Here is a 17,205-nt window from a genome sequence, read left to right as displayed (position 1 = left end):
AATTTTTATTTATAAGCATTTAAAGTTCAAATTTTGATTTATCATATTATGTAAAAATCACGAAAATTCGTAAATTATTTTATGCTAGAAATTCATAAAAAATTTTCCTTTTATATCTAAGATTTCAAAATTTAATACAAGGCTCATAATATATTTTTACAATAGCAATTGAAAAATAAAAGAAATATATAGTCACGATTTTTTTTTTATAAGCATTTAAAGTTCAAATTTTGACTAAATACGTAAAAATTACGGCAATGTTCAAATTATCTTAGACAGAAATTCATAAAAGTTTTTCTTTTTAATTCTAAGATTTGGAAATTTAATACATGGCTCCTAACATATTTTTACAATAGCAGTTGCAAAATAAAAGGAATACATTGTCACAATTTTTATTTATAAGCATTTAAAGTTCAAATTTATACGAAATATGTCAAAATTGCGAAAATTTGCAAGTAATTTAGTGGTTGAAAAATCGTAAAAATTTTTTCTTTTATAACTAAGTTTTTAAAATTTGGTACAAGGTTCTCCATAAGTTTTTCTTTAAAAATAATATATCCTAGACTGACAAATCATCTCCGTTCAGAATCGTTTTTCGTATACAATGATATAATATCATTGGATTCAAATTTAATTCCATCCATTACAGTAACCCACTTGTAACCTACTGTACAGCAGAGCGACATCCACGACTTACCCGCCTTTTTTATTCCGAATTACATATAAGTATATTTAATACTTAATTCTTATTACTTACTCCTACTGACATACTAATTGCAAATCAAAATATTATTCTTTAGTATTCAGTATCTACTTGACTATTTTCTTTATTATACACAAGGCCTATCCATTATATACTAATATTATGTTCTACACTTCTGTAATCTGTGCCCATACATCCAAACATTAAAAACACAGAGTAATTCTTGATACACAAATTGTGTGGTTTGCTGGGCACTATGTCAAAAATCATAATTTGAATCCCAATCATGGCAGTGTCCAACCTAGTATTCCAGTCTGCAATTTTCACTTAATTGGAATGTTAAGATGTTTGTCCAGGATTAATTGCCAGTACTGTTATTATTTGAAAATCAAAGTTTTATTAATTTTTATATTGTGATGAGAAAATCAAGAAATAAAAATTATACAAATATAAAAATCATTCTTAAGATATTTCTTATTTCAAATTCCTACTTACAACTTTATAGCATATAACAAAACCACAATACATCAAAAACAATACTATACCATATAAGATTCTGCGCTTCAAATGGTAAATAAATGAATGTATATATAACTATAAAATGGTAAACATTTAAGTTAAAGAACTTTAAATTGTTTATATTATTTTCACTTCTACATTAGTCAAAAATATTTTATTTGTTTTTACAGGAGTGTATTAAATATAGTTATTAAAACAATTCAATTAAATTACATATATATATACACACACATACACACAATACATTACATTTACATAAGATAAATAGTATAGGATATAAACTAGTATATACTAACTATTTAGTAACGGTATTTTGTAGAGTAATCTTTAGGAGAAACAACTAAACCGCGTCCTTTTCTGGCACCTCTATACACTGTTTCAACAATATCTATCATTTCTTGTTTGTCTTCAAGTGCCCAATTAATTTTATTGTTATTTCCGGTACCCAAATCTATCATAATGTGTTTGTTACGGAAGAAAAACATAACTGTGCATGGATCGTACAATTCATACCTAAATAAATAACCAATAATTGTAATAAGAGCATAAATTTATATAAGATATCAATGGAATAATTTATTAAGTTACATTTTATTAAAATCTGGTACTTTGGTGATGTCTACTAAATATATAACAGCAAAGTTCTTCACTTTTTCCGCAATATTATACAAAACTTCATCCATTTTCATGCATGTAGGATCCCAATCGTGACCAAAACGAATAACCTGTAAATTATAATGTATCAATTATATTAAACATATTAACATATCTTAGACCATTATTGTAATAGAGTATAGATTTTTAAATAATTAAAAACTATGGAAAGAGCTTTTAAAATTCTTTAAAAAGCTAAAAAAATATTTTAATTAAATTACAAATTGTTAAAAATAATTCATTGTAATAAATAGTTTAAATAATTAAATAATAGTATTCAAATAATTGACCTATATATATAATGTTTATACATTAAGTTTTTAATTTAAATTATTTATCTTAGACCTGACAGTAATAAATTATAATATGTTTATATTTTGAACAACTACGCTCTACATTAACAGGTTTTTTTTAAAATAGTATTTCCTGTTTTAATTTTACCTTTTAAAATATACTGTCATTTTCTAAATTACATTTCAATAATATTGATTGGTTTTGTTTATAGCATGCCAAATTGTTTTTAAACGTGTTATTTCAGAAACCAAACATCCAAAATTACTTTTATGTATAATACATTAATCTCTATATTAAATTGGGTTTCAGGGTTTCAACTAATTTTTTTAAGTTTTTAATGCCATTGAATCATAAGGATCTAATTTACGTATAACATTTTTCATATTATGAAAATATTCACAATAATAATTAGTGGCATTTAACCAAGTGCCCCAACGAGAAATAAGTAATAATATTATATATTTTTTATATTTTCAGTGAAAATTGGTCTATAAGCCACCTCTGGAGCCAAATTGTATGATATATTAATAACAAACTCTACCTATGGTATGTATTACAATTTACAAAGAAAACTAAACTTACTGAGGAATAGACATTGCCACTAACAATATAACATTTTCATTTCAAGATAAAATAACCAACTAATATTTGTAATAAAAATTAAATATTTATCGATCAAAATATGAAATTAAAGTAATAACTAAAGTAATACAAGTTACGAGCCAGTGTTTTATTTATATTCAATTTTAATTTTTAAATTAAATTAAAGAAAAATACTATTAGTTTGTTAGTTTTTAGTTATATTTGTACACCATCATTTATTTAAGACTTTAAAATTACAAAATAATTTCCAATTCAAAATTAACTAAAACAAATAAACAAAATAAAATGTAATAAAATCCATACCTATATTATAGTCTAGTAATCTAATTAAATCTAAATATTATAAAATATTCTACTTACAACCACCCTATCTTCCTCCGAGAGAATTGCCTGATCGACTTGCCAGCCATTAAACAAATGTGCTAACATATAAGACATATTGAATGATTTATAGAAACTATTAGTAACTTTTATTTGGGCAGCGAGGTCTTGTTTCACATCAAATGTGAAACAACAATCACGGATTATATAAAATATATAACCAGTACTACAATACTAATATAATATTATTATATTGCTATATTTTGATTATATCTTTAAGTCAAGTTGTATAAAAAATAAAAATGTATAGTGTATACTTGTAAAATGTGTATTGTACTGTATTGGTAGTTACGAATATAGAGACAACAATAATGATAAAAAAACGTTCATTAATCCTTATCACTTTTTCCAATCATTGGAAATCTCAGAAATTGGTTGGTAATGCTGGAAATATTTTGTGACTCTTGGAATTCTTTTTAATCTTTAAACCACTAATCGCCATGAACATCAATAATTTTATTCATGGACTCATGGTAAGATCCATATTATACGTCACAATATTATAATATTATATTATTTATATTATTAATTAATTTAATCTTATCGATATCATAGAACAATAAATGTCGATATGATTTGGAACAGTTGGCAACAATAGATTTTTCAATTAAATTTTCAAAAAAAGTGGGTAAGTGGATGTCGCTCTGCTGTACAGTAGGTTACAAGTGGGTCACTGTATAATAGATAGTATTAAATTTGAATTCAATGATATAATATCACTGTATAAGAAAAACGATTCCGAGCGGAGACGATTTGTCAGTCTAGTTATTAGACATACATATTAATTATTATAGGTATACTTATCTATAGTAATAAAAAAAAATTGACCTATAATAGGTATCAACAATAAATTCCAAATTAATCATATCACAATATCCATCAGGTAACGCGTTATACATCAACAACAAACCGTGGTACTATCATAGATATATAATATAGTATACTTTAGAAGTTTCAAGTACCCACAAATAATATTATACAATCCCAACAAAATAATTAAAATAGTTATTCCAAGTTTTTTAATATGTAATTTCGTCCAAATTTGAACTTAAAATTACTATAAAAATAAACTGTGCTTATGTATTTCTTAGAATTTTTGGTAACAGAATTAAATATTTACGTGAAATCTTGTTTTAAATTTTCAATCCTTTGAACTTTTTATAAATTTTTAACTACAAAATAATTATTCAATTTTAAATTTGATAAATTTTGTCAAAATTTCAACTTCAAATGCTTATAAAAAATAATTGTGCCTATGTATTTTTAATATTTTTCAACTGCTATTGTAACAATGTCACGGGAGCCTTGTATTAATTTTTTACACTTTTTGGCCCAATAGATAAAACTTTATTGGTATTTATAGAAAAAAAAACTAAAAAAATTAAAAACCCACAATGTCCGTAAACAGCTCAAAAAGAGTCAAATTATTTTCAAAATTTTATCGTATATAGAAAATGCTAATATAAACATTCAGTGAAATTTTCAAGTTTCTACAGTCACTCGTTTTTTAATTACAACAAAATAAGAAAATCGTTACGTAAAAAATCGAGCAAATATCAAATGTTATAAAAATATGAATTTCAAACGCTCATAAAAATTTAATTTGACTTTCTTATAGACATTTTTTTTTTTTGATAAAGGTAGATTATCCTATAAGGAATCTCGTATCACATTTTAAAATCTTAGTTCTAAAAAAGAAAAATTTTTACGAGTTATAAACTCAAAATAATTTACTAATTTTCGTGATTTTTACATATTTTGTCAAGTTTTGAACTTTAAATGCTAATAAAAAAAAACTGTGACTAAGGATTTTTAATATTTTTCAAATGTCATTGTAACAATATAGTAGGAGCGTTGTATTAAATTTTCAAGTATTTTTACTCAACAAAATAAAGTTTTTATTGACATTCATAGAAAAAAAAAACTAATTAAATTGGAAACTGAAATTGTCCGTAAACAGCTCAAAACAAATCAAAATACTTTGAAAATTTTATCATGTATAGAAAATGGAAATATAAACAACCAGTGAAAATTACATTTATCTACAGTCATTCGTTTTAAAGTTAAACCAAAAACCAAAATCAATTTTCTCGAAAACAGATTTTGCGTAAAAATTCCCGTTATTCCTTAATTTTTTAATATTTCTATTGGTTACAAAATATTTAAGAATATTTTCTCTATATATTTAAAAATGTAATAATATCAAACCTCAAGTTCAAGTCAGAACAGGTTAACCTTATCTGACTAACCCAAAATTATTATAGCTATAATTATAGGTATTATATTAAATTTTCCTAATTTAGCGGCGAAACCAAACAAATTTTGAAATTTGACTGAAATTGCCATCCCGCACGAGCCACACATACTGTTTTTTTGTCACACCTCTGCTGCGTTCATCGACCATGGCAAAGGTATTGTACTATTTTAGGGATCTATGCATCCAACGGCGCGGTGCAGAGGATGTGCGCTCAGTACCTACTTTTGGGGACTTCCTCTTAACCGCCCGCTGGACGCAAAAAGGTCGCTTTCCAACGCTTCAACCGTCATCGAAAACTAAACTTTCGGTGCAGGCGTGACAAAATAGTGTATTGTGTTGCAAGAGCGGGAAATGAGCTATTTCAGTCGCGGGCGACGTGTGCGTCACAAGCCGCAGGGGAGGGCCGCATTTCGCCCAAGACTGAAATTGCCTTCCCGCATGAGCCACACATACTATTTTTTGTCACGCCTCTGCATTTATCGATCACGGCAAAAGTAATTCAGGGATCTATGCAACAACTAGATCATAATTCTACGACAACAATATTTCATGAGAGAAACGATTTGGTTTTAATTATTTTGAGCGTCACGCATGGAGGTTATAATATGATTTTAAGATGTAGGTAACCAAAAGTTTATGTTTTGTAAGAACCGTGGTATACATTTCGTCATTTCAGTCTGTTTGTGCAGGGTATACGCGTGTGAAATGTGCGCTCAGCACTATTTGGGATTTCCACTTTACCACCCGGCACTTTTTGGGAATCCCACTTCACCGCCCGGCGCTATTAGGCCATAAGGTATTCCAACTTTACCGCCCGCTGGACGGAAAAAGGAAGCTTTCCAACGTTTCAACCGCTATCGAAAACCAAACTTTCGGTGCAGGCGTGGCGAAATCAATATTTCATGAAAGAAGCGATTTGGTTTTATTTATTTTGGCGGTTATAATCATAGATATATACAACAAACTAGATAGCCGTCTCTTTCTTGTCATGGAAGTCGGCCGCCACCGTAGTACAAAGACGGCTATCTAGTTGTTGTATATATCTATGGTTATAATAAGAATATATTTATATGATAAGATGTAACCAGAAGTTTATGTTTCGTAAGGACCGTGGTACCTATTACAGGGTACTGTTGTGTCTGGTTGTGCATGGAATACGCGTTATATACGCGCACAGCACTTTTGGGGATTTCCTCTTAACCGACCGGCGCTACTTTTCAAATACTTATTATGCGGTTATATTTCAATCAATTTTTTCCTGGATTTTTGGTTTAACTTGCAATGAACAAAGAGCGACATTATTTTTAAATTACTTTCAGATTCAATACCTTAAAACTAACATTTGGAAAGGAAAAAAAATGTAAAAATGAACATTGGTAAGTATTATAGTAGATTAGTATATCTTCATTTGTTCCTTATTTTTTTTCCTAGATGAACAATATTATTGTTTATAATGTACTTAATATAATATATCAACCTATATTATATCGCTTCAGTTCACGCCCTTCCCTCCCTCTTCACCACGTGCGCTACAAAACGTTTTCCCCTATAAAGGTATATCCCCTCTCCATCGCATGAGCGCGCGTCGACCGCCTAGGGAAATGGTAAAAAACGATAAATTTGAGAAAAAAATACATATGATATACAAGATGAAAAATCTGTAAACGCGATGCGTCTGTGGCGCGGACCGGTTGTGTCAGTCGGAGCGTAAACGTTAGATAGATCGGCGTCGACGGTCGCAGTCGTGTCCGGTTTTATTAATATAAAAATGTGTATGTTTTAAAGTATACGCACAATATATTATATCTCTCTCGTTTAGTGTAAAATTAAAAAAAAAATAATAATAATAATATAATACGCATCAGTGTTCCATCCGAGATCAACAGGCGTGTCCGATGAACGGTTATTTATTTATCATCGATATATCATAATAATATAATTCAATATAATATTATTAATATATTGTATATAATATTAATATGTGTGTGTGTGATACCATTGACCGGAGACGACGACGATGACTGTTGCGATTCACCGCCGGTGCAACTACCCTACACCGTCCACGCATTACAGGTAAGTGCGAGTCGAGGACGAGTTTTATTTTATCTTTATGTACCACAAGTCACAACACTTATACAGTTGTACCGTTAATATATATATATAATAATTTAATACGATGTATGATATCAATCATATAATATTGTTTATTTTATAAGGAATAAGCACATTTGAAAATTGAAACAGGACAGTAAGACCAATACGGCTATATATAATATATTAATATTATAATATGATACAATGATAGTTTATATTATAATTTATTAGAAAAATAACACTATAATATTATAATATGTTATTCATAATTTCTTACTTCCGATAAATCAATTTTTTTCTAAGTAGGCACGACTTCTAATTTTGATAATTTTACTATAACAATTAATAAACATTAATTTTAAGCATCCTACATTTCTACATAATTTACCTATAATATATTATATAGTTAATATATTATATAAATATAACTTTTAACAATTGTAAACGGTTTCTAATAATTATTAAGAATAATTTATTATATTAATACTTTAATTATAATGAGTATAGCCAGTATAGTACCTAGGTATCCACTACCCACACTAAACCTATATTTATAAAATTATATAGTTATTAATATAGGGTAGATATATAATATAATATTGCAATAATACAATATGATACCAAGTATAATATATTTTATTAATTATTGTAGATAACTTATACCTTTACGGTTATACCTATATTAACTTATGATGGTTAATATTTACCTACTTATTTTCAAATTTAATTTTTATGACCCGTACAATAAGTACCTACTACCTATACCTACACTATACAGTGTATATCCCGTCTTGTATGTACCACTAAATATCTAAGCCCGATGGCAATAGATTTAAAAACGGTTTGCTGTGATAGATAGGTGGTTCCGAAGTACACATTTTGGGGAAACTTCATATTCTTAACTCCTTTGCTTCGCGCATGCGCAATACAACTTAAGTTTTTTTGAATAGCTACTCTTATTTTTGACACCAGATATGGGTAGATTTCTGTTTATTTATCTGTATATTTCGTCTATTTCGAAAAAAAAATTTTAAAAATGTGCTGGGTTGCTAAAGTGAATTTATGCCGTAAATTACTTTGTACTATCTAATTTTTATTTAAGTACATTTGTTTATCTAGTAAAATGTGCAAAATTGCCCCCGTTATTTTCCAAACATATTTCCAGTCGTCGAGTTATTTCTCTGTGCGTTGCTGTCAACATTATTTTCAATTTAAAATAGCCCCGCCTCCTTAGAAATTTTTTTCTTTGTACATGCCAGATGCCTAACTCCCATAATTTCGTAAGCCTATATAAGTACAGATTCAGAGTGATTCACCATATTATGTAGATATGTACGATCACTTTGATTTATACATAACAAGTAAATGTTAACAACGTTCAGATATTTTGAATTTTATGTATATACTATTGCAGACCATATTTCAACTTTAAAGTTTTATACCATTCAAGGAGTGTTCTTTGGCAATAAAAACTTATTTATTTTCCAAACGAGAACCAACTTTTTTACTGTAAAATGTAAATTTTTAAATTTAAATTTTTAAATTTTTAATGATTTATTGAAAATATTGATGTACCTAAATCAAAATTCTAACAAGTTGTTTCTAAGTTATTATTATGTATATACTATTGATAATATCCTTAAAAATTGTTTTACAAAAATAGAAAATGGATGAAATATAGCGGATCTAAAATTTATTATACTCAGACAATTTTTAAAAATTATAAAATGTTGATTGATTAATATTAGAAAGTAAAATTTTCAAATTATTATCATAGCCCCATCTTCCAGACCACTATAAATCTTAAATACTAAGAACCTATAAAAAGGGTGGTTCTCTTGTAAGAAAAAAAAAATTGTCACAGGAAACTCTTAACATGGTATGTTAAAACTATTTAAAAATATATGGTCCTAGATACTATAGGTACTTAAAAAATTAAAAAATGAATATTTGAATAAATTCATTATTTGAGGAAAATATTGCGGTGATCATGCTTGGTGAATCACTTTGACATGGCATCTAATATATTTGTAACACGCACTCTGAAAATAAGCAAGATTGTTCAATGTATAAATCCATATGTGAATATCACACTATTGAATGTTGAAAAATGTGAGCAAGTATGGTTACCACTCTGCTATATATACACTAGATACCTAGACGGGTCAATTTAATTGTTGTATTACATTTTAATACAATGATACAAAATAATTGTGAATGTGATATAGGTATGTATTTTACTATTAAATATTGGTTATACAGTAGGTTGAATTAGTTTTTTTGCCTAATAAATTTAATTTGAAAATGTAATTTTATGTGTACACTACAATAAATTATATATAGGTACTTAAAGTCTTTAAATGTTTCAAGTACCTACCTACCCACGAATAATATTTTTAAATTACAACAAAATTACTAAAACCGTTATTCTTCATTTAAATATCTAATTTCCCCCAAATTTGAACTACAATATCTATAAAAAAAACTGTCAATATATATACTTTATATAAGAACGAAAAATTTATTATCGAAAATACTTTAATAATAACTCAAATATTAAAAAAAGTTTTTGTTCAAGTACAATGCACTACCTATAGTAATGTGTAAAACGAATTTTACTGAGATTAATATCTTAGACTATTGTATCTTATCTTAAATTGTAATCTTTGCATCCTATATTATCAATTAATTGTTGAACTGTAATAGTTATTGATAAAAGTTCTAAAAAAAAAAAAAATATCTTCATATGTTGTGTCACAATAAAACAAAAGTCAAAAGCAAAACATCTAGAGAATACATATTTTGATAATTCACATTTCCCAGTTTTGATTATTCTTACTTTTCTTATGAATTTATGTTGTTAAAGATGACATATGTACATACTTAGGTACCTACCTAGTAAAATAATTTATATAGTATTTCCTTCATCATTAGAAGATTATAATTATTTAAACTTAAACTAAACGCCTTTAAAGTATAAGGATTAATTAATATAATAAAATTATCATACCTAAATTTGTATTCTAATAAACCTTTAAATTAAAGTGATTATATCCTATAATATATGAATATAGGCATATGAACAAGCATTTAAAATACATTTTATAAATGCTCTATAAATTGTATGTTATTTAATTTGTTGAACACTAAATATTGTCTAAATGTACCTATCTATATGTGATATGTCTTATACTTTTATAAACAGCGCAATGGGTTTACCAAATGTTTTATTTATTATTATTTATGGTAATTAAACACACATTTTTTATTATCCAAATTCTAAGTTTTGAATATATTACAGTAGGTATTACACTATTACAGTAGAAGATATGACATCGGTGTTGTTAGATAATATGTCAAATATACGACATGCGTGTCATAGTATTGATCGTAAAGATCTTTTGAATGGTGGAATTTATATTGCATATATAACTTACGTGACTATAAAACATATTAACAGTTAAAGATCATACTATATGTAATTAAATAGATCAATTACGAAAGTGATATCACATATTATTATGTCGAGCAAATAATATACGTAACACCGTGAGTTACTTTATAGCTTGTCGTCTAAATTATACAGTATATTATGTACAGTATTTTGTACCTACGTAATAATGTAGTTTTGTCGCCATATTCGTACATGAGGTACGGCTATAAGATGTAATTAGACAGTTATATTAATAGGTACCACAGAAAAACTTCAAATCTACGTTTGGCCACCTAACATTTTTAATAGAGTTGAAGTATCATGGTTTTAATATCTACGTGTTATTTAAACTCATTATCTTATAAACTCCACTCATTATAATAAAAACAACAGTTAATAAAATATGTTTATCCTATATTATATTTTACATGTTCTACTTGAAAATTGTCGTGTTAGTTCAACACAAAAATATAGGTACTTGCAGCCTATTGCTAGTTTCTGAATATGCTTTAATATCTAAGATATTAAAATACAAACTTGCCGTATGCCATAATATGCAGTTTTATAGAGCTAGGTATATTTATTATAGATATAAATACAAGATCCTTTTGTCGAGAAATAAGATTTAGACTTAATTAATTTCATAATTAGGTAGTCCAAATGTTGTGGACAATTCTGCAAATAAAGAGATACAGTTATATTCAATGCTACCCAAATTATGTCCAGTATATTATAATATTATGGTCCAGGATTTCGAGCGAATTGTTTACATTGTTTCCATGTAACATGTTGTAAATCCGTAATAAGTTACCTGTTAAATTGTGTTGTTCACGAATTTTTAATAATTTTTTTTTTTTATTATTATTATTATATTTAAAATTTTCATTTTCATATTTTTACCAATATTATTTATTACCTTAATGTTCTATAGTAAGTAATATAAAACAATAATAATTAATAAGATATTAATATGTATACTATTTTAAAAAAACAAATTCTGAAAAAAATGACAATCTATATGTGTCGATATTTCTAGACTTCCAGTTTCAAGCTATTTTTTACTTCTAGTTCAAATCAGCCCGATTTAAAAGTCCTTAACTGAATAAATATAATTGTAATGGTATTATTGATTAATATTGAATAATCGAAAGTGGGCCCTGTTGTCCTGAACTAGCAGTAGTTTAAATAAAATATAATTTATTAGCTGGAAAATTATGTTAAAATAGTTGTGACAATTTTATTTTGTTGTGCTGTAACTGTTTTACTTATATTATAATACAGTACATAAATATGCATTTGAAATTATTGCTAATATATTATATACACTGCAAAGGGAGAGGGTCTGGAAATTCTTCACAATTTTTCCCCAAAAATATTGTTCTAGCTACGCCCCATGGTATCATACCTACGTGCACTCTGCAGACTACCACTCTGCATACATTTAAACCAACTGAACCTCAAAATAACTATACATTATGATGTATTTTTCAGTATTATGACGTATTGTTTAAAGATACGGTGTAGGTATAATTATAAATTATAATTACAGCTAGTTGAATCAAAACAAAAATTGAATAAGAAAAACGATTATGAGGGGAGACGGTTTGTCAGTCTGGATATTTAATATTGTTATTATTTATTTTATCATGTAAGTTGAATTAATATTATAATATTATAATTTTTTATTCGTTTCTATGGTGAGGAGACTTTTTAGAGATCGTAAAGTGCGAAGTTCAATTTATAAGACCTTCTCGTTTAATGAACCAAAAAAATACCAAATACCGATTAACAATTGGTTACCTATCAGCGGTCAGCGATGGTATTTTGGGAAAAAACAATAACATAGATGTTTTAATTGGAGTCGAAAGTAAAAAATAAAACCTGTTTTGAATAAGAGTCGTCTGAAATGATGAGTCTTATATAGTTAATAGTTATATACGTATATTGTATTATTATAATTAAAATACTACGATACATAAAAAAATTTCGGTGCACGGGATATTGTAGACGAATATTTATTATTATCATTATACTCGAAGAAGTCAATGCAATATTATTTCAATTATTTGTTTGGAGTTTGGTCAATTGGTCCGAAGGAATGTCGTGACGACCGGTTGTTAAAATTAAGCTGGAGCCGTCGGGGTATATTAAGTATGTAATGCCATTATAATTTATAATATATTTCCGTGTGTTTGTTGTTGAAAATAGCATCTTATATATAGAATGGAATATATATATATATAGATACCGGCTACGACGTGTTCTGTACAATTTAATTTATGTAGACTACCGCATTAACATGCGTATTATACCTAAATAAACTCGTATAAGTGTATAACCCCAGTGACCCACATTCGAATCATCTGGACCATTGAAAACAGCTAGTATTATATTATGTATACCTGTACGTATAATTAAACACGTAAAATATATTGCCTACAACTGCTGCAGTGACTTGTCCCGAAATCCAGTGGTTCCAATACTAGTTACACCTCACGTCGTGTCATGCAGTATAATATAATATTATTATTAGCTTAGTCCCTGTACAGGTTTCGTTTATGGGCTGTAAGTTGACTGTTTGTTACCATTAGACATGGATATACCTGGTGTAGTTTGCTTTGGGCAGGTACTATAATATACGCGTACATAATACATTATTTATATTATCAATTTGTCATACATTCATACAGGATAAAAGCGCGTAAACGATCATATAGGTACCGTAAATACCGTTGTCTTGTAAAATTACTTTTAAAATCGTATTTAAACACGGATACAAATTATACAAATACATCCGCTCAGAAAATATTTATAATACATTTCAAATACTTTTGAATGCTTTTAAATACTTTTTTAAATGTCTACTTATTTGAAAGTACAATAGTGTAGGCAAGAAATATGATCTTGTAATTATATATCTAATAATTACTAATTTAAAGTTTTTAATATCACATTTACCTATTATAAGAACTTCGTACTACCTACTCCATTTAATACTAAACAATGAAAATAAATAAAAATATTTATATTTTAGTTCTAAAATGCTTTATAGTTAATTAAACAATAAGTAGGTAATTACTAATGAAATATAAAAATAAATAATTGTTATTCAAATAAATATTTAATAATTTAATTTCAACTAGAAATAAAATAATATAATTATTAGGTAGGCATTAAAAAACAATCTGAAATGTGAGGAATAATTCTTTTGAATTTTTAAAGTATTCATATAAAATTATTTGATTTTCAAATATAAATACGTTGAACACAGTGCCTACTTAAAATAATTAATTTTAAAAGTACCCATTTCAAAAGTATTCTAAATATCATAAATGTATTTAAATACATTTACTCAAATACTCTACAAGACTGCTATATAGGTCCAAACAGCTGCAATACAGGTAATTTCGCGGAATAAAATTGCCTCTACGTATACTGTATGTAGTTATATATTGCGACGGTGATGATGATACGTGTGATGGGTACCGTTAGTGCTTTAGGCTATATTAAATGAACGCATGTGTATGTGTCATTCTGTACATCTATACCTTCTACCTATAATAGTAATAATATTATTATTATACCAGTATAAAAGGTATACAAATGAAAATCCGGTATGTATAATATGGTATTATGGTAGTTTAGCTGGTCTTATAGGTACATTATATGAAGATACTATATATATATATATTATATATGTGTACACGGGAATATGCGATTACGATGGAAAGACAAATAATAACAAATAAACAAACTTCGTAATAAGCACCTACCCAATATTTTTTCTCTATGCCCATTTACTAAAAATGTATTTAGTATGGATGGGTCGTTACCCCCCCCCCCCCGCCCCTACAAAAAAAATTATCTATTATGGACTATGGTTAAAATAATTTGAGTATACTGCCTAACATGGGTACATATTGGAACCAATTGTGGGGAGAGGAACTTAGACCTATCGCCTACCAACCAAATCAAATAGGTACATATTAATTTAATCCTTATTAAATAAAACATTTTTTAAAACTTTGAAATCAAATCTAAATACCCAATAGATAAAGTTGGAAAAACATTTTAATGCATAGGTAGGTAATAGACATTAAATATAGGTGAAAAATTATGTAAATAATGTAAATAATAATTTTTATGTCGTCATGTCGATAACTATATATAGTTTGGGTTGTGAGGGGTTACACCTCACGTTTTTTGTAATCAATTTAAGGGGGGGAATCAAGTCTCTACTGTACCCCCCCCCCCCAAAAAAAAAAAAAAAACCTAACCTATATAACCATTTGTACCTAATTTATGGGTACATAATATATAACAATAACAATATGATCAAAACTGTATCCATATACGTTATATATTAAATAGTAGTTAGTACCATGCTATATAGTATCTATATCTATTGACTATTATAAACAATAATGAATAATATCTTTATATCAATCACTGTCGTCAATGCGTATATATTTTTTAGTTCATTTGATTGGACAATGTACAAAGTTAACTATAATAATTATAAGGTGTAGGTAGTTATTAAGCAGACCGCACGATCTTCTTTTAAACCTGATAATTTATTTATTAGTCTATATGATATAATATAGATTAATATTATTAGACTACAGTGATTTATTTGTACGTCATAAATTCTAATTATCTAAATACTTCTAGTTCATCAGTTGTGTGATTATTTTATTTTATTTTTTAAGACAGTGTCACTGATACAGCCTATTGTCATTTGGCACCCACGAGTCACGATCCACACCCTTGATTTATAGTGATGAATATCGACATGTTTAAAATGTATTTTATAAAGTAAAATAAAAATATTCAAATTCAAGAACAGGTATTTTTTAGCTGTTTCTTCATGGAAATAAATGTAAAGACCAGTAACACTTATAGTAGTATGCAACCACAATTTAGACAAATATCACTGTACCATGACCTTAAGTGTCGTCTCCACGGTGGATGATCTCGATAGAAGGCTGCTGACCGCCGCCACGGGTTGAGTCAAATCTCCTTTCGACCAATACGCCATTTTATGGAAAATTACTTGACATAATTAGCGCAGTGTAAATTCACTAGCCGTTTCTTAATTCTGTTTGCTCTCAATGTCACCACTCTACAAGCACTATAGGATATTTAACAAATAAACTGTCATCGTAATTCGTACCTCGTTAACCTATAAAAGTGTATTATACAAATATAATTATAATACTTTATACTATATCTATGCGGCTATGCGTTCTCATTTTTAAAAAATAAAATAGTGTTCTCGTTAAATATTGTATACTCGTACAAAATCATCAGTAGGTACCTATAGTATCTATAATCTCGTATTTTATTTTTCATATTTTCTAATTGAAAATTAGGTAGGTACTCACTTGTTAAATCGTCCATGCCATCATTTCAATTAAACGAATAATATTAATTGGAGACCCAAACCCCACTTGGCTAAGCCACTGAGTATAGGTATAATAATACTAAATTTAATATTTCATATTGCACAGTAATAATGTAATATTATATAGATAACTTTATGTTTGATGTTAAACAATTTATTATTGAGAAGTATGTACTATGTACCTACATTATTCTTATAGAATATAGTTGGTAACTGTAAGTACTGTAGGCACTAGGTGCATCAATTTTATTAACTCGGAAATTAATTGCTTTTGTATTTCAAATTATAATTACATCGACACTCACAAAAAAATCGTCTTATTAAGAGGATGTAGTATATTGTTTCAATGGCAGATGAAAAAAATTAAAAGTCTATAATCACAATTTTTTTTTTAAAAGCATCTAAAGTTCAAATATTGACAAAATACGTAAAAATGACGAAAATATGCAAATTATTTTGAGTTAAAAATTCATGAAAAATTTTCTTTTTAAATCTAAGATTTGAAATACCATCCATTATACAGTGACCCACTTGTAACCTACAGTACAGCAAAGCGACATCCACTTACCCACCTTTTTACATTTGATATTCACTCGATTTATCATGTTACGATTTTCTTATTTTGTTGGATTAAAAAAACGATGACTGTAGATACTTGAAAATTCCTCCGAATGTTTATATTAGCATTTTCTATACACGATAAAATTTTTGAAAATAATTTGACTCTTTTTGAGCTATTTACGGGACATGCCAGTTTTTCATTTTTTTAATTTATTTTCTATAAATATCCATAAAATTGTATTTAAATATAATGGGTAAAAACATTTAAATTTTATTGCAAGGTTTCTGAATATTATTACATA

General features: G+C 27.3%; 2 protein-coding genes across 2 annotated transcripts in view; one reads left to right on the top strand and one right to left on the bottom strand.

Annotated features, from left to right (window-relative positions):
* Positions 1–1,367: 1,367 nt before the first annotated feature.
* Positions 1,368–3,443, bottom strand: LOC100165146 (thioredoxin-like protein 4A). The gene is given in 3 exon segments (NM_001293347.1): positions 1,368–1,735; positions 1,811–1,947; positions 3,134–3,443. Coding segments are annotated over 3 exon segments (429 nt in total). The 5' UTR covers positions 3,212–3,443; the 3' UTR covers positions 1,368–1,521.
* A 3,644-nt stretch (positions 3,444–7,087) lies between these two features.
* Positions 7,088–17,205, top strand: part of LOC100161037 — a 28,405-nt gene continuing 18,287 nt past the window's right edge. Inside the window, exon 1 of the mRNA XM_003245287.4 lies at positions 7,088–7,484. The gene's annotated coding sequence lies outside the window, so the exon portion shown is untranslated. The remainder of the gene's footprint in view (positions 7,485–17,205) is intronic.

This window comes from Acyrthosiphon pisum, chromosome A3 (genome assembly GCF_005508785.2).
Source record: "Acyrthosiphon pisum isolate AL4f chromosome A3, pea_aphid_22Mar2018_4r6ur, whole genome shotgun sequence".
Taxonomy (NCBI): Eukaryota; Metazoa; Arthropoda; class Insecta; order Hemiptera; family Aphididae; genus Acyrthosiphon; species Acyrthosiphon pisum.
The sequence above is the reverse complement of the archived record's forward strand: the minus strand, read 5'-3'. Positions and strand labels throughout refer to the sequence as shown.